Source organism: Cuculus canorus, chromosome 2 (assembly GCF_017976375.1).
Source record: "Cuculus canorus isolate bCucCan1 chromosome 2, bCucCan1.pri, whole genome shotgun sequence".
NCBI lineage: Eukaryota > Metazoa > Chordata > Aves > Cuculiformes > Cuculidae > Cuculus > Cuculus canorus.
The window spans coordinates 70,424,425-70,444,370 of record NC_071402.1 but is presented as its reverse complement, the minus strand read 5'-3'; the positions used below and the strand labels follow the sequence as shown (position 1 = coordinate 70,444,370).

At 37.6% G+C, this 19,946-nt stretch overlaps 1 protein-coding gene across 2 annotated transcripts in view; it reads right to left on the bottom strand.

Moving 5' to 3' along the window:
* Window positions 1-19,946, bottom strand: part of GALNT1 (polypeptide N-acetylgalactosaminyltransferase 1) — a 90,797-nt gene that overhangs the window by 2,687 nt on the left and 68,164 nt on the right. For both annotated transcript variants that reach the window (XM_054059351.1, XM_054059350.1), the window contains exons 6-12: window positions 14,235-14,442; window positions 12,540-12,710; window positions 11,652-11,769; window positions 10,310-10,490; window positions 3,550-3,689; window positions 2,345-2,443; window positions 1,488-1,622 (exon numbers count right to left, since the gene is read on the bottom strand). In XM_054059351.1, coding sequence (XP_053915326.1) covers window positions 1,488-1,622; window positions 2,345-2,443; window positions 3,550-3,689; window positions 10,310-10,490; window positions 11,652-11,769; window positions 12,540-12,710; window positions 14,235-14,442 — 1,052 coding nt within the window. The remainder of the gene's footprint in view (window positions 1-1,487; window positions 1,623-2,344; window positions 2,444-3,549; window positions 3,690-10,309; window positions 10,491-11,651; window positions 11,770-12,539; window positions 12,711-14,234; window positions 14,443-19,946) is intronic.

The following is a 19,946-nucleotide window of genomic DNA, read 5'->3' as shown; positions in this document are numbered from 1 at the left end:
CAGCTGAAGACTGAAAAAGGGAGTTGGAACACACTTAAGCAGACAACTAATATAGCTTTTCTTGCCTTCTCCTTTCTTTTTCTTCACTTAAGGGAAAGAAGCTTCTTGCACACCTTCTGAACCAAGGCAGAAGGACAAAAGGTACAGAAAATTCATCCAACTATGTGGGAAGGAGTTGTTGCTAGATATTCTCTAACTTATTCTTGTGTTTTATTAGCCAGCTTTCAGAAAAGCTCTGAAGATTATACCTAGATTTTCCACTGACAGAATAAAAACAAAAAGCACAAACAACAAAATTTATGTCTGAGAATCACCATAGGGGAAGTCTGTTTTATAATCTGTGACAACCATTGCAAGACAAACTATTAAGTGTGTAAAGATGTAGCATTCTTAGACTCACATTTACTTATTTCAATTAACATTTAATCCTGAAAACCTTCAACAGCTTTCCTCAGTTCCCTACCAGAAGTTGCAAGCAATGTGCAGAAACCCTAGTAGAGATCTGGTGTATTCCACATTAACTGCCATCCTAATGAAAAAAATCATTCATACATCTCCTTTTAGTCTTAGAAACTGTAGGTTTTGTTAACACCTCAACTACTAAAATCTAGAGCAAGTGTATTGAATTAGAAATAATCCCTTCCCTCTTCCTTTTTTTTTTTTTAAAATCAGTGAATTTTCAGTAGCTAAATATCAACATGTTCTCTTTATCAAATAGTCATCTTGATAATACTGGGAAGACCTTCCTCCACAAACTGTCTTGCAGTGGTCTTTTGCAATAACTGATGTTAAATTAGTACGCTTGAGAAATTTTTTTCTTCCTAACTAGCCATGCCACAAGTCAGAGTTCCTGAAGGCACTACTCAATCACAAAACTGGTTTTGGAGCTTGCAAATAAAATTAATGATGACTAGATCAACAGTCAATGATTTCTTTGTCGGGTGGTTCAACATACGAACTTCAAAATAAATTCAAACATTATGTGCAAAAAAGAATGATTGAAATCAAGCTGCTTTATGCAAGTGTACTTTAACCATGCCATGACGAGAAACGTAAAACCTTCCTCATAAGTTTGAGATGTTGATTTTTTAATTAGAAAAGAATATCCTTTTAACCTTGTGGAAGCTAAGACACCAGGTGTTGAAATTGTCACAAAATCATTAGTACTACCTTTTATCAGTCCAGTAGACCCCTGGAATGATTTTCCACTGTTGATCTCACCTAACAGAACACTACACTAGCAGATTATCTTTCTACAGAGGATCCAAAAGTACACTAAAAATATTCTTCTAAGAGCTCCCCCAAAACCCACTATCTAATTAAATCAACACAGATGCTCATCGAGTAACTACACCTGAATTAATGATGGAGGGAACATAATCCTGACTGTTTCCTGTTTTTAGTTTCCAATAGTGGTCTCACACAGGAATACGAAAGCTCATGTACAAGTTGCTCATTTTAACATCACAAGTCATTAGAAGACTTACCACTGGATCATATTCCCAAAGCTGATTTCCTTTTAGATGGTGGCACTTGAGCATCGTTACTGGACCATTGAGTTTGGATACATCTAAACACAAATCATCTGTTCGAATTTCTTTGTTGGCAGTATATGAGAAAACCTAGACAATAAAGAATGAGAGGAACTGAAATAAAGGTTGAATTAAAAGTGCCCTGAGGTGTAGGGAAGGGGCAACGTTTGTGCATTACTTCATTACTGTCCACCAACCCTTTCTTTTTTTCTGTCAGAACAGATAGAAAGATTTTTTTTTAATAAGGAATAAATATAAATAAGCTCTTCAAAAGTTGATGTTTTCAAATAGCTGACTGCTTCCTGCATAGAAACAGGAATATCCCCACAGGTAAACTTCGTATACCAGAAAACAATTCATCAAGAATTATTAATGACATAGAACGAAAAAACAGATATAAACCAAATTCCAGAACTGACAATCAGAAAAATGTATATTAAAAGTAGTATTGCAGGTGGAGGCATGGGGTTTTTTTCTAAAGCAACAATGCCAATCAGGAGGTCTAACCAAGACCTAGTTCCAGAGAACCTACAGGGGGTGAAGCTTAGCTTACAGCAGTCCCTTCCTCCCCTCATTTGATTTTTCTCTTGAAAGTTCATCTAAAACCTGTTGCAATCAGGCCTCAAAAACCCACAAATGACAAACCACCAACAAATCTCATTCCTCTTAGAGGCATGTTCTTCAATGAGGGTTTCCGAAACTTCACAGCTTAAGTATGTTTTAAGGATAACTACTGAAATAACCAGAAGATTGTTCTGATGAGAAATAGTGTTCCAAATAACTCAATACATTAAGATATTAAAAACTGTCACCTGATTGCCACCCATCCCATGGCAGTTAAAGATTCCAACTTTCTCATTTTCTTTTCTTGCCATGTTATCCAGACACTGATTTGTCTCCACATTTCTTATCTGGGAGTGAAAGAGAGCACATTATCAAAGGTTGCTGGTTTTTTAGAAGAAAAATAGGCCCATCACAAATCACACTGACATCAGTTCTGTCTGCTGTACACCCAGGGGTCATGTGAATGAAACTTAAAAAACAGGAACTATACTCCAATGAGAGACCACTATCTGAAACTCAGACTTCCAAGGAATGTTCAAGCAACCGAGTTACAGAACCATGTTTGTTTCTTTGCTTTCTCTTCCTGCGCCAAGGTTCGGCTACAACAAAAGGGACACAAATCAATCTCCAGCCCAAAAATGCCAGAAGTTTTAAAACACTCCCGTAGGCACATGGGGGTTAATTCCTTTTGAAATCCCTCTGACTGGGTTTAATTTCCTCACTTATTGAGTTACAGTCTTTATCCTCATATTACTATATAATAAGCAGGCATGAATATCAGTCTCCCAATAGTCAGGCAGCAGTACAAACGCCTGCTTCATTTTCTTAAAAACCTATTTTAAAAATGAACAGTACAAAATCACCCTAAAAGAGGCTCAATATTTGGCTCAACATGACTTGTAGGGGAGAGTACGTACCTATTTATTTAGAACAGGCTAATTTGTACCACATCTACTGTTACTTAAGAAACGCTAAAGAAAAAAAAATACAGAGGAATGTCCAGCAAGGCTTGTAGGCATCACTAGAATTTGCTGGTCATTGATGAGGGTTGTGGGGGTAAAGTTCAGAGCATCTTTCAGGCAAAGTCCTTCTTTGACCTGGTCTAGTTCATTAAGCAAAACTCTGCTCATACTCTATGTAGAGAGTACATATAAAAGCATTTTACAGGAAGTTATCCAGAACTACACGTTTCTGAAGGAATATTTCTGAATTCCTTCTATATGACATTTAGTACTCTAGTAAAAAGAGGAAAACATTTGAATTACAGTATCATACATCAAATTTCAGTTTTCTGCCATACTGAGAAACCAGATGTATCATTGCACACAACAGAAACAAGATACTTGAACTTGACTGGAGATAACTTGTTTGCACTACTCAGCACAGAATACAAACAACTTGCTGCGCAATGTATTTTACATAGGATAGTTAAACATGTAAGATAAAATTTTACCTCTCCCAGAGAAAAGTAATGACGTGGAATTTGGGAATCGGGATAAACATTCTCCAGGTACCAGGAGAAAGGTTTGCACTGGAGCTTGCGTCTTAGTCCAAGTCGTGATGATATGTCCCCATAATCAACTTTAGTAACCCCTGTAGTAACAAAAAAGTTTTATTTGATGGCTGCTAATAAAGTTCATATGATTCCACTTAATACAAAAGGAATCAGCATAATACACTGCTTACATGGAAGGTTTCTCTTTAGAAAGTCATATCTACACAAAAAAAGTTATTTTTTAATATAGCAAATTCTGTTTATATTTTCAGAGGACACATCAGTCATTACCCATGATTTCCTTTTTTTTCAGAAATCCCTCCACTTGGAGAACTGTGAATTATCTCTAAAATTGTTGAACTTCTGAAACTTAAGTTTGAGACATTTCTAAGTTGGTATATAGTGTTATTAAATCGACCTGCCAGCAGATGGTGTATTTTCTATTCAATTAAGACAAATAACTGCACCATTTCAGCTAAAAGTTTGTAAATATCAATAAAAACATTAGTAGTTTCAATATATCAAAAAGAAAAAATGACAGCTAGGATTTTAGGCTTGGAGGGAGGGGTTGGTTGGTTGGTTGGTTGGTTGTTTTTTGTTGTTGTTGTTTTTCAACTGAAGACTTCTTAAAAAAGATGCAGGAGACCTAAACTGGTAGGAGAATGAAAGGAAATTAAAGCTCGTTTTTGCAAGAAATTTTTAATAGTGCAAACTAAACTTAAAAATCTCCTGGAATAGAACCACAGAAAATTTCAGTCTGCATTTTCCAGTTACAAAAGAAATGCCAAAGCAAACAAACAACAAAAAAAAAAAAAAGAAAAAACACCCAAAGACAAAGGCTGTACCAGTCTAAGTCAAGCACTGAGTTATTAATTTTTCTGTAATGAAAAAGCATTGGATGAAATGGATGAATAATGATGGATGAATAATGGATGAAACAGTTATCACACCATCCTTACACCCACCTTACAACAGTCAAAACTCATTCACCAGTTTGCTACACTGAGCTTCACAATATAAACACTGTTAAAGCTTTCTCACACAACTGAACAGTAATCAGAACTAAAGTCACAATCATGAAGAGTTAAACCCAGTGATACTTAATAGCATACAAGTGTTTTGTTTATTAAAGTAGCTTTAAATGTCACCACGTAGAAAGAAAAGCCAGCAGACTTTCCCTCCACTACAATGGAATAAAAGGTGTGCACTATATTCCATTCAACCAGTTTTAGTCTGAAATATTTTTTTAAGAAATCTTCTTTGAAGTTAAGTCTATGCTAAACTGTATACCGGCACACAGACTACAACAAGCAACAGGCTAGCAGATGGACTGAAGAGTTTAGTTGTCTTAGGGATGTCCTCTAACAACACTGAATTACCATTTCCTAGATTTCTTATACCTTGTCTATATTACACAAAGCTAGCTTGAGTGTTCTTATACGTTTGCACTATATAGTGCAGCGGCATTTATTTATGGGTAACAGTTCTTCTAAGGAAAAACATAGAAGCAGACTAGGAAAACTGCAACAAATCAAGTATATAAAAAATTAAATACACATCTAAAGTCATTATTTCCTCCACAGAAGTTCACATTTATATACACGCAACAGTGACATATGACTTTCCCAGTGTTTTTGTACTTGTTTTTAAAGGCTCAGCTAAAAAAAGCAACACAAAAAACCCACAAAACAAGAATTAGATCAAATCTTCCTTCCAGGAGATATTATACCAGATTCTACAGGCATGTGCTTGATGAAGAAGACAATCACGGCCACTAGTAGTTCTTTCAAACATCTGGGTTTGGTTCATTTAAAAAAAAAAAATTAAAACCCCAGAAGAAGTATTTAACAATACTTGCTACTGTTGTCTTTACCTTACCATGTAATATGTACATTTTTTTTCCCCCAACTCCTCCTCCCAAACCCTAATTAAAGTAAAAGCCTGGACTTCCCTGATGATTCCCTTTGCCATGCGGCTTGCTGTGGGACAATCACATGGATGTTCCTCCACACATATGCTTCAAGATGTACTCAAAATAAATATGGATAAGGCAAAAAACCCTCACATCGAATTATCCAATCACCCATCACCAGCTCTTTTGTAAAAATGTAAGATTCATCTTTTAGCACTTGCTTGCTTTGTCACTATTCTTGAAGAAGTTTGGTATGCACTACCAGACTACTCTGATTAGTAATATGTAATAGTCTTTGCCTCTACTTTTACAAAAACATACACGTAATATCTAACAGTAGAATATGCTTTCTTCAGTTTTATTTTCTTTGCCACCTTACATTAAAGCTTCCCATCAGCCTTGTTGCAACAGTTCTGACACCCTCAAAGTTACAAAACAGCTGAAGATTTGCTTGCCAAGTTCAATGTGTGGCAATGCATTTATGGTAAACTGCTTTGGAAAAAAATAATAGCATGATGTTTTCATCATGATTACAAATTGAGCAATCATTTTCAAAAGCACGCTATGAAAACTGTTTCATCTAAAACCAGTCTCCTCTTAAAAATCATAGGAATTGTTTTTATTTAGTATTTTGAAACTTGATAAGCAATAATTTAAAAATAATCCAAACAGAAATATTATTTGCATTCCCAACCAATGCTAATAGGGAATACTAGCTGAAAGTAATCTCTCAGTACATATTTTGAACACAGCCTTCGCTACACTGCAAGATGTGGATTCAGTCCCTTCGGTGTTCTCCATATCAACCACAAATAAAAGTGTTATTCATTTCAATAAAAGTGTTCAACTCTGTACACGTTGAACCTTGACTTACCATACTTGGCTAGTGACAAGTGCATGCAGCAATTAGAAACCAGGTCTACTGATCCAGTTTTCAGGGAAACACATTTATGTTTCTGTCTAGATGCCTCTTGCTTAGATTAATTCTGCAATGCTGTCTTTTTAGGCCTTCTGGCTGTCCGCTTAGCCCCAGTACAATGGAAGATGCCTTCTGGGATAAACTTTTGGTCAACAATAAAATGAATTCCATATGAGCTAAATAAGGCTCTACCCAAGCTCATTGGAGCTGCTTTTTGGGATGCCTCCAGCTCACCAGCTGGGATATGAGAGGCTGGTGAATGACAAGGCTGCACACTGGACAAGGAGCAGGAGGGTGCATGTAGGAGCTGAAACTCGGACTTTCATGCAGCATAGGGAAACCACATGGTCTGAAAGTATTCATGCTTCACCTTTAGATTAAGGATAACAAATTCTACAACTGTCAATTTATCATTGATTAGTAGTTAGAAGGTTGGGGGAAATAGCTGTGGTAAGCCAGCCTATTGCTTTGTATCTGCTGCTGCAGAAAGGGGCAGCTTTCCCTTGCTCAGCTTCAGACGCCTGCTGCACCTCCTGTGCTGACAGAGGTGCTAACTTAAGCAGTAGAGAGCCAGCCCACAGGACAAATCATCCTGACAAGTTCAGCAAGTGAAATCAGTTGATGTAGATGAACAATCAATAAGTGAGGAGAGGTGAAGCCCTATCTTTTGCCATGGAAGTGAGGCAATCTCCTCGCAGGACGCTGTTAAACTGACATTGCCATCTCGTGAAGCCTCACCTTGGACAATCCAGCCCTACTATTTTAAACTGGAGAAAGGGATGAAAGGCCAGTACTAGAAATGAAGAAGTGGCAGAGCCTCAAGAACAGCCAGGAATCAGACTATTCACCTGCTCATGCTGGATCCATTTTCTGAAAGCTTAAGAGGAAATGGTCTGGGAAACATCGCCGTGGTGTAACGCATGACTGTGAGGAAAACTGTTGGCTAATGAGAAAAGCCTACAGCTAGTGCCATTACTGCTGTGGAGAACAGCTGTTGCATGCAATAAGATAGGCTTGATTTTGGCTGAGTAGCAGCTGCTGCAACACTTTCCTGCCCAACCTCCATCTGTACCTAACCACTTCTAGGCAGAGAGATGGCTTCTAAATGAATGAAAGCTTAAAACAGAAAAGTAACAATTTCTACTAGGCTGTACTTATTAAAGAAGAAAGGATTACAGGCTTACTTTTCAAGAGGGCAGCTTTCCATTTCACTACATTACATCAATACTAAAAAGTCTCCTGAGTAAGCCTGTTTTTTCTTTCCAGAAAATACAGATGACATGAAGTGGGAAAGCTACCTGAGAATCTTAGGTTTGCTTTCCTGGACCAATCCTTCTGTGACCTTAGGAGAGCAGAAGAGAAAGGATATAAAAGAGGAAACAAGTTTCTTGTTAGCTAGGCTCAATGATGCCTGTCAGTATATTACCTCCTTCAAAAATCAAATTTTCTCATCCATGTCAGCTAATGAGAAAAAAACCTGGGTGCACAGACGACTGCCTGTTTCCCTCACTCATCTGCACCCAGGCTTGCAAACCAGCAACAGCTTCCAAATCCTCACCTTGCTCCTTGCAAGAGCTCATCATGCTATCACGAGGATATTGAAAGTACATATTGTGCAAGCAGAGCGTTTCACAGGCTGCATACTGCATTCTGCCAGAGGGTCACCACACCCTTATTCTTCAAGAACTAAATATTTACATTTTTATAGTAGGAAGATACTTGGAAAAGCAGAGTGTGCCCAAAAAAGCCAACGTAGCAGATAGTCATCAAGCACACAAGACAATTATTCACCAGAAGGACTTACTGAAACTTACCCTGATGTTATTTGCCACCAACAGGTAAAATCAGGGTCTGCAACAATCCATTAGGATTAGAGATATCAAAATAACAAGAGTATGGCATTTGTGATATTCCCAAAATATTAATCTTTTTTAGTTAACGCCTATTGGTTCTCACAAATTATACATTTGGGCAATGAGAGGCATGAGCGACACTGAGCACCTTTGTGTGTTCATTCTCTGAACCACAGATATCGCAGGATAGCTAAGGATGACTGACAGTACTAACAGCCCCAGGCAACAAACCAATTTCAGAATAACCCAACTTATTCAGGTATTATATGATACTGTTCTTGAAACACTAGCAAATTCTAATAACAAAGTTTAGTGCAATGTCAACATGGACATGGGTACACAAATGAAATCGTGTGCCAGCCAGCAGGTGCAGATGCTCTAAGAGGAACTTGGCAAGAACACATCCCTGTCCACCAATCAACTGAGGCTATTAGCATAGAAACTATGCAGACATCTTTCGAAAGGAAAGAAAAATATACAGTGCAGTTACAGATAACTACTTCAGTTACTTTCACCATTTCAAAATTTTTACCAGATTCTGTTTTACATTAAATTCTTCTATTCCTTTTCTCCAACAGGAGAATGCCTGCACACTCTACAATACTGAAAAACTGTAAAAGAAAGTCTTATGAAAACAACAATCCTACAAAATTCAAGCACTATATTAACTTCTTTTGTAGGTTACACTTACCACATGAAATGGAAGGACTACAGAAATGATATATAAAGTAACAGAGCCTTATCGTGGTGTCCAGTAATTTAGGTTTTTTTCAAGAATTAGGTTATTTTTATGGTTTGGTGTTCCAGCTGCTTAGTGTATTTCAAAATCCAGCTTGACGTGGATGCAAAAAAAGCAATCTTAACCAAAAATTATTGCACCTTTTTGTATTCAATTTTTCTGAAGAATGATACATGTCACGTTTGAATTTATAATGCTTCATTAACAAAAACACAGGGCAATAACCAAAAGCTGGGAGCTTCTGATTTAATCTAAAAAGCTTTGTGTAGCAGCAACAATTATTAAAATTAAAAAAATATATAGTCTTATTTCAGTAATCCATTCTCTAAAGACAAAAAAAAAATCATAAATCTGCAGTCAATTGTTCTCACAAGTATTCTTAAAACCTGTCATCTAAAACTTGACACTATTCAGACTCACATTGTATTGCAGCTTTTAAATTTCAATACTAATGCAGGTTTGATAAGCATGTCATAAGGAAATACTTATTTTAAAGATACATCTTTGGAAAAACTGATGTCGCAGATAGAACTACCACTGAGTATTTAAAGTCAGATGACTAATGTCTGAAGTATTTAGAGAGGATGTCTGTTACTACCACAAGTTTGTCTCTCTTTGTTTGTCTTTTTAAACAACAACAACAAAAATATCCTGTAGTGAAAAGTAATAATTCAGTATTTCCTAGGCTTCCTTTCTTTTCTTGAATTTTTTTTTTTTCAAAAAGTTTGAGTTCATAGGAAATTTGTTCTCATATTTTACATCCTCCTGTTTTGTTAGCATCCATTTTAAGAAGCATAATAAATATCATCACAGTCAAGTATATTGGCAACTTGCCCCTATGCTCTGGATTGTGAAGTGCGAGCTTGAACACATCAGATGTTCACTTTTGCCACTCCTGCTACAGGGTTTCACTTAAACCACTTCTGATCTATTTAACCTGGAATGCCTACTACACAGAAGCCAGAGGCCAAACTCCAGCACATTACAAGACACATTTGCATAGCTAGTTTTCAGCACTACAGCTGAGCTCTGACATTCCACTGAGCTCTAATTCTCTTGCACAGGAAACTCACTCATAAATCATGTGCGAGGAAGGATGACGGAGACTTCAGAGCACATCTCTGGCTAACAAAATTGTTTTTCAATTATGACCTTCATTTTTATACATCTTAAGTGAGCTTTCTCTTACAAACTTCAAAGCAATAACATTTTAATTTATATACTCGTGTTCTTTCCCAGTAGTAATTACATTTTGATACTTAACAAGTATTTCTCATAACCAAAGACCTGCTCACCTGGGGAAATGATGTAAAAAAAGTTTTTGAATTCATCCATCCAGACTTCTGCGAGCCGCCTGTTATTTTTGTTGATTATCTGCCCTGTACCTCCTGGAAAAGTGTATGGCGTTGCTTTTCTGAACACATGCCCCACATGAGAACAAGTTACAATTTCCAAAGTGCCACCACACTGCCAGATCTGAAAGTGACAGAATAATTATTACACGGCTTTAAGTTGTTAAAAACAGTTTAAAACTGTTAATCACTTGCTTCCATTCAAGTTGGAGAAATTTCACTAGGTGAGGTCTAGAACAAATACACACTACTTAGAAAAGAAGTGTATCCCTGTTTCCTGCTCAATGGATAAGGATACTACTTTGTCTACAGGAAAGAAGGGGAGGGGCTCTCTGTCAGGGAGTGTAGTGATAGAACAAGAAGTAGTGGTTTAAAGCTGAAAGGAGGTAGATTTAGATTGTATATTATGAAGAATTTTTTTACTGTGAGGGTGGCAAGGCCCAGATTGCCCAGAGAAGTCATGGATGGCCCATCCCTGAAGTTCTTCAAGGCTAGGTTGGATAAGGCTTTGAGCAACTTGGTCTAGCAGAATATGTCCCTGCCCATGGCAGGAAGGTTGGAATTGAATTATCTGTAATTGCATGATTCTATGGTACACACATGCCTGAGTAAGTTAGTATAAGAAAGGGTACGTCAGGCTTCACAGCAATAATGAATGTCAGCAAGAGACTACTTAGAGAACTGGGCAAGCTGACAATGAAGGAAGGAAAAGGCTCATCACATGTATCATAGGGAAGTAATAGGTGGTGATCTGTCCAAGAAAGTCTGTTATAAAGAGAATGTCCATGTAAGACAAAAAAACCAAAACAACCATTTACATTTACATTTCCCAAGTAAAGTTTCTTAAAATACTTTCAATTTTATTTTAGACCTCTAAAGATGGAAGATTTAGAAAGCTGAGCTACTCCAGAAGTAGCCAACTATATACTTTGAGCTGATAAGTAAAACAAAAGGAAACAGTGTTATTTGTTAGAAACAAAAGCGAACGCAACTGGTTAGGTTCCACATCCAAAGGAACACATGCAATCGAGTTACAAAACAGCAAGAATACAGTTTGTAAGAGTTGCCAACATTTCACTGACACATTAAGTCATGCACAAGGCTGTGCCATGCACTTTTCATTGACAGATTCATATCTTTGCGTATCTCCATTGGAGGAACTTGACAACAAAACAAGTGCTAACTGCAACAGGAGAGGACACCAACACAGGCAGCATATCTGTATTTCACAGAACTTAAGATGTCCTGTCCTGAGTTACAAAACAATGAAAAGAGTTTCACCTACCCTGAAAGAAATTTCTAAGTTTTCTCCACCCCAAATATCCATTCCAGCGTCATATGTTCCAATTTCCTGAAAGTAATCTCTGTCTATAGAAAAAAGACCTCCTGCCATTGTAGGTGTCCTGGGGAAGAAAAAAAAAATAAGTGCCAGTCACTATAAAAATATATACTAAAATACATTTCACACTTACACTGACAAAATGGCTTTTTATTAACCAAGTTTCTAACATGTTCCTTCTCAATAGGCTTCCATCCAAATTCAGTTACCGTTGATGTACTTGCTAGCTCAAAATTTCCAGAGATGGAACCAGTTAGTGACAGTTCTTATTTTCTCACTTCAAATTGGAGTCCAAATAAACAACCCCTAGGAAGCTGCTGCAATTCCTGAGAAAGTCTTCTGCCTCTGATGCTGGTAACTCAAAAAAATAAACCATTTTCTACAGGAAATTTACATTTCTGGCAACTGTTGTTGAAAAAGCTATGTGAAGCCATGAGGTGGCCTGCTTAGTTTCACTGCTATTGCTTTATACAAGAAAATCGTACAGTCAGGGTTACATCAAGGTTTTCTTCACAAATTCCTTATTAGAGAAAAAATAAAACTGTGCTAGTTTCTTCTAACTTTAGCAATATCTCTGAAACTTCCATTTTTCAGTCAACAAATACACAGTAGGTAAATCACATAGTAGGCCAACTACATAACTTTGTAGTTCAAGTATATAAAATATTTACACTCTTAGCATAAGAGATTGTCTATCACGAGTCATGTTCCTTCAATCAGACCAAAATCATGCCAGAACACAATTCATTAAGTAAGTACTTACAAGATTAACTTAGAAAGGATGTAAGTAAACATCTGGTGAACATTTTAACCAATTTAATAATTTCTCATTACCTAACAGGAAGAGTTCGATCTCCTTTCCGTCGATCCATCTCTCTCTGAGGAACAGGATACCAACGAAAATTCAATTTCCAGTTGAATCCACCATAGGTCATATCAGAACCTGCCATATATTCAAAGGTGTCATCGCTAATTACATCAATGATGGGGCATACTACTGTTCTCCTAGAAAAAGGAAAGAACCCAAACCTATTAATTCAAGTGTTTAAAAAGGTGGGGGTTTTATAAAGCAAAATTGTTTTTAACACATATGGTTTAAATTTTCATAATGTCATCTCTATATAATATTTATCATGAAACACACTCAAATTCTGTCTTGCTAATTAGATTTAATTCACCTAAAGGAAAATGTGTTTTCCTGACGCAATTTTGGCAACACTACCTCTTTTTTAAATAGTATTTGTATTAGTACCTGTAATGGAAAAACTGATCATAGCTTTCCTGATGTTACACAGTACAGAAAATAAGAGCTTTCATTTCTAGTTAAGTGGTCAAAGCTACTGGCATGTTTTGAAATGAAAACTTGGTTGTTAGCTCTGGGGAAGTATTCTTACATGCTCTCAGGACTAAATAATGTTAAAGCATAGCTACTGCAAAGCTGACAGAAAGAGGCTTCCTTCTCACTGTCCCGACATACACTCACAGAAACTATTTCTTATCTTAAAAGACACTTAAATAATAGTCCTCAAGCAGTCTCTCTCTCACAGAAAGCGATGCAAAAAGATTCAAAGGTTGCAACCAAATTCAAAGGACTTCAGTTGGGCCATTTGCACAAATTTTAACAATTTATGTATTTTAGTCTCATAGAAATACATATTATGTAGTATGTCTTAGCACATTTCTGAACAAAGAGTCTATATTATCATGTAATGCTATGTTTTGTAACATTAAGAGTTATTTTTATCTATAATCATAAGAGAAAGCACAGATCTGTAACTCCATACTTAATATCTGGTCTATTTAATATGCTGTTTCCTAAGAGACTAGTGTGCAACTACAGAGGTACTGCTCAGATGTATCAATGTTTTATAACACAGACCACTCTCTCACTTATCTTATTTTCCTCTCCACACAATTACCACCACACTATTATGGAGGCAAGTGTGAATATTGACTTATGATGGAAATATAAAGCTATGTTACTGCAGTGTAGATGACTATGATTCCAGTAACCATCCTAACTTGATTCCAGTAACTTCTAGCTGTAAAAAATAATCAGAAGGCCAAGTCACAGCATACAATCCCACAATACAAACACATTATGAAATAAAGAAACCACAGCAAGAACCTGAAAACACTAAATTTGACAAGTCCTTGTTTGTTATATTAGATCAGGTTTCCATTTCTTCCTCAAGAATATCTTCCCAAATGCAGGAAGGAATGGGCCAGTGTGCAGACAGAAGACCTCAAATTCCACTGCTCTCTCAACTCTATTCATGCTCAGGTCTCCTGTTATTTAACACATTATCCCATGCATCCCAGTATAAGCGTCACATTAAACCAAATTTTAAGTTTAAAAGTTATACTGAAGTAGCCTTTCATGCTTACACAAATAAGAAGTACATAATTTATTTGTCCCCCTCCCCTCCACCCCTGAAAATAGATATAGGCTTGTAGGCTATATTGTAATACTTGTAACATTTCTTAATAACCAAAATAACCAATATGGACCAATAGATGGATAATTACCTGTCTGCTTTGATCCTTGCCAGCAGAGGTTCAAGCCAGCCTACTGTACACTCACAATGAGCATCTAAGAAGGTGATGACCTGGCCTTTAGAAGCGGCGGCCCCCTTTAATCTGGCTCTAATCAATCCAGAACGCTGTTCCATTCGAATCACATGAACAGGTACTTTTAATTTTTTCACATAACTTTCCAGGGGTCTTTTCAAGAAGTCTGCAAAAAATTATCAAAACCATGGAAACTGTCAGTTACACAGTTCAGCTTTTCCTTTTTTTTTCTTTAATGAAGAGATTTGAGTTGGGACACTTCCTCATTTCTTTTCTTCCTCCTGCTTTTTCAGATAGTTTCCTCTGCTGCTTATTCTACACTTCACAATATGCCCTTCCACATCTCCATGTGTTTCACTTGCTAGAGCAGGAAGTTCCTCCTCTTCATTTCTTCATTTAAGGAAACAAAAATGCAAACAGTGTAGAATGCTTGCACAAAAACCAGATGGGATAGGGAAATTTTTATTATGGCATAGATGTGACTTACTTTCAAATACATATGCAGAAGTGTTCTTGGAGATAACACTTCACTACCAAGAAAATACAGAAAACGACCTGACTAGCTGAACACGATGAACTAACTCCTGCAGGAATGTAACTTACAAATAATTTCTTTGCAAACAGTTGATCAATTTTTTTTTCCAATTCTACTTTCTCTAGATTTTTCTATTTTTTCTATTTAATTATCACTGTAACACCTAAAACAAAAAAACACAGATAAAATCAGATATACATAAATTAATCTATTTACTATTAACAAACCTCAGCTTAGCCAAGGAACAAATTATTCAAAATAACAACGGCCATGTTCTTAACTACTATTATAATTGCTAGAGACTCAAACTTACTTGCATTACAAAGAACTACCAAATCTCATTGCCATGCATAGTTCTTGTCCATCATGAAAAATTGTATTACAATGGATGATGCCAAATGAAAACCAAAGAATTAAGGCAGAATGCAATTGACAGTCACAGAAACAGATTTCTGCAATAACTTGCATATTTTAAATCTGTACAAAAGGCAGAGTAGTCTTATAATACAGATACAGAAATATATTAGAGGATACACTCAATACACTTGGGAGTTGTACTACAACAGTGCAAAGTACATAGTAAGATTTAGCATAAAATAGTAAGCATCTCATGCAAGAATAATCATGACATGAAGAGAGAAAAAGCACGGCAAGAACTCTTAGTGGCTGTTTTGTAAATCTCGAGGGGCAGAGCTGACCTGAGGGTGATTACCATTCCTTACCACTGCTCTGGATGAATGAGTTCTAATTGCCTCCTCATTTTTTTCTATGCATTGTTGGACTGTCACTAAAACCCACAGAAATAAGTTCTGACACATCTTGAAAGCTGAACTGCACTAGAAGAGCATAAGAGTTTGATGGATCTTACACATTTGTTTCCAGCAAAACTCAAAGCAAGTTAATTCCAGTTGTGCACATTAACAGAGACACAAATGAATACATATTTATTAGTACAAAACAATTGTATGTCTGAATATTTTACAAGCCTCCTGGGGTTAAGCATAGAGATCATTTGGCTGAGTCTGTAACAAATATAATCTAATATCTTTACAGCGTATCCTTCCAAAGCCACTTGTTTAAAAGAACTAATATTATGGTAATGTTTATAGTTTTAATGTATATGGCTTCCATGATATACAAAGAAAAAACAACGGTGAAGCATTTCTCTCTATGCTAACCATCTCATGAGCAAATCACACAAAAAAATGTGGTCCTCTGCACTTTTCAGGTGCAGTACTGATAAACTTTTAAAGTCGTTCTAACCACTTTAAGCCAAATGAATTATGGGCTGTAACACTGGTCCTTGAATCCACAGTCAAATTAACAGAATGGTAAAATTCTGTCAGGAGGAAGAAAGAAAGATTTCAATAATACAACTGAGGCCAGGTAAGAACTAGTATAAAAGCTTATGCTACAGAAAGTTACGGTCAAAATATTGCACATAAAAAACTCAAGTCCTAACTATACTTTAGAGAGGAAAATATTTCAAATTTAAATTAACATTTTCAAGTGCTTTCCACCTTTTTTTTTTTTTGCCCTCTAAGAAACCATCAGAGATGTGTGAAGTGTTTTCACTGTGGATGGAACAGAGCTAAGAACAGTCCCATGTTTAATCACGTCCATAAAAATATTCTCATGAACTACCACCTTGTTCAAAACTTCAGAAGGCAGTATTCCCAGAAATAAAACACTGGGACAGACATTCAATAATTGTACTCTTAAAATATTACTAGAAATTCAGCAGAATAAGCATAAATGCAAAGCTTGGCGACTCATCCCTATAAAAACATGGAAAATAACCAGAGTATCGGGATTTCTGGTGGTGTTCTGCTACCATCAGTTAGGGTTAAATGCTCAAATCCATCTGTCATTGAACACTTCCAGGGAACACACCCACAACTGCCCTGGGCAAGCTCTTCCAGTACCTCACCACCCTCATCACAAAGAATTTCTTCCTAATGTCTAATCTAAATCTTACCCTTTCAATTTGAAGCCATTCCCTCTCATCCTATCTTTACATGACCTTGTAAGAAGTCCTTCCCCAGCTTTCTTGTATGCCCTCTTCGGGTACCAGAAGGCACCTATAAGGTCTCCCCAAAGCCTTCTCTTCTCCAGGCTGAACAACCCCAACTCTCACAGCCTGTCATCATAGCAGAGGTGCTCCACTCCTCTGATCATCTTTGTAGCCCTCCTCTGGACCCACTCTAATAGTTCCACATCCTTCTTATGTTGGGGATTCCAGAACTGGACACAATACTACAGATGGGGTCTCATGAGAACGGAACAGATGGGAAGAATCACCTCCCTTGACCTGCTGGCCACGCCTCTTTTGATGCCACTTCTTTTGATGGTGTTCTGGGCTGCGAGTGCACATTGACGGCTCATGTCAAGCTTCTCATCAATGAGCACCCCCAAGTCTTTCTCCACAGGGCTGCACTCAATCACACCATCCTCTAGCCCATATTGAAACTACGCATTACCCCAACTCAGGTGTAGGACCTTGCACCTGGTCTTGTTGAACCTCATGAAGTTCACACAGGCCCACTTTTCCAGCTTGTCCAGCTCCCTTCTGGTGTGACAACTGCACCACTCAGCTTGGTGTCACCTGCAAATCTGCTGAGGGTCCACTCGATCCCACTGTCTAGATCATCAATGAAAAGATTAAACAGCACTGGTCCCAATAGGGACCCCTGAGGAACTCCACTTGTCACGGATGTCTATCTGGACTTTGAGCCATTGATCACTACTCTCTGAATAAGACCATCCAACCAATTCCTTATCCACCAAACAGACCACTCACTAAATCCATACCTCTCCAGTTTAGAGAGAAGGATGTTGTGGGGGACAGTCTCAAAGGCTTTACCAAAGTCCAGATAGATTACATCCACTGCTTTTCGCGTGTCCACTGATATTGTCACACCATTATAGAAAGCCACTAGGTTGGTCAGGCAGGACTTGCCCTTGGTGAAGCCATGCTGGCTGCCTCTAATCACCTCCCCATCCTCCAGGTGCTTTAGCATAGCTTCTAGCAGGATCTGTTCCATCATCTTCCCAGACACAGAGGTGAGGCTGACAGGTTGGTAGTTCAGAGAGTCATCTTTTCTATCCTTTTTAAAAATGGGCACAATGTTGTTGTTCTTCCAGTCACCAGGGACTTCTCCTGATTGCCATGACTTTTCAAATACCATGGAGAGTGGCTTGGCAACCACACCTGCCAATTCCCTCAGGACTCTGGGACGCATCTCATCAGGTCCCATAGACTTATATATACTTCAGGTTCCTCAGGTGGTCACGAATCTGATCCTCCCCTAGAATGGGAGGGGCTATACCCCCCTGGGTCCCTCTTCTTGCTGTCCCATGACCCAGGAAGGGTGAGAAGCGCAGTTATCAGTGAAGACTGAGGCAAAGAAGTTGTAAATACCTCAGCCTTCTCCTCGACTGTTGATACGTGATCACCATTTCCAACCATCAGTAGGGGTACACTTTCTTTAACCTTCCTTTTCTGGTTGATATACTTATATGTATGTCATATACCCTTCTTGTTATTCTTTGCTTCCCTTGCCAAGTTCAGCTCCAGCTGCACCTTGGCCTTCCTGACACCATCCATACACAACCAGGTAGTGTACCTATACTCTTCCCAGGTTACCTGTCCCTGCTTGCACTGCCTATGAAGCTCCCTCTTGCTTTTCACTTTAACCAGCAGGTCTCGGCACAGCCATGCTGGTCTCTTCCTTTCCCTGCCTGATTTCCTACATCTGGGGACTGAGCGCTCTTGCACCCCTTTATGAAAAACATCCTTAAATATGTGCCAGCTCTCTTCTGCTCCCTTGTCCCTGAGGGCTGTTTCCCAGGGAGTCCTACTAACTAACTCCATGAAGAGCTGGAAGTCTGCTTTCCTGAAATTTAGGGTCCTGACTATACTCCTCACCTGTCCCATATCCCTCCAGTGCGTGATCACTGCAGCCCAGTCCGCCACTGATCTTGACATCACTCATGAGCTCACTTGAATTGGTGATCATCAGGTCCAGTATTTCATCCCCTCGCATACGGATGTGTATTACCTGAGTTAAGCATTTGTCTTCCATGCACTCTAGGAGTCTCCTGGATTGCCTAAAGATTGCCATGCTACCTTCCAGATGTCAGGGTAGTTGAAGTCCCCCAGCAGGATGAGAGTTTTTAATGCATGCAATACATTTTGGACATAGAGAAATGCCAGAATCAAGCTGTACAGATGATTTTCCATACAAGCCTATTAGCAACATTTATACTAAATCCTATATAAAACACTCACGTGAAAAGTTTTATGCATTACAGAGTCAGATGTTTATGAGTGACCCAGGATGACATCTGAGCATGTTTTTAGCACTGCTTCATGCACTTCAGAGATTGACAGTTTGGTAATATTAAGAGGCAAAACAAAATAACAAACTACTAATACTTCTACTTGGGAACAATGACAATTCATGTATTTTCAGAGGCATAACTTTAGTTTCATTTATCTCCTTCTGCTGGATGTTCATTTCAAACTTTTTCTGTATCAAGAAGGTGCATAATTTTACCTACGACTATAGACAGTTTTAAAGAGCATCTTCTGTGGCAGTAGCAGACTTAAGAAGGCCAAAAAAAAGCAAAATATATCCAGTTAAAGTCAAGTAAGTGCAAAAGTTGAAAAATACCTTGATAATTCTATTACTGAGTCACATTTATACGAATATAAATGAAAAATTAAGTTTCAAACATTTTTTTTATTAAACTACAACAATCCACTGATTTATCAAATATAAGCATGCAAACACAATTTTAAGAAGTGTGAATACTTTTATAAGATGTTATTTTCAGGAGTTTAGTTTTAGTTACATTGCTTTTTTCTGTATCAGTGAAACTAACTTCTGTGAATGTATTCTATCCTGACGCAATTTGCCTACCATGCTTGGCCATTCAGTGCTGATCTAGTTTTAAGTACTGACTGATCTTGATTTTTCCTGCTAAGTTGTTTTCTATTTAATAGATAGCAAAGATCAATACTTAAAACCAAAACATGAAATTCTGATCAGTAGCTACAGAACAAAGTTACAGATATGTCCTGTTTTGCCAAAGCTTTTTTTTTTTTGGTGTAAATAAGTGTGTGACATTAT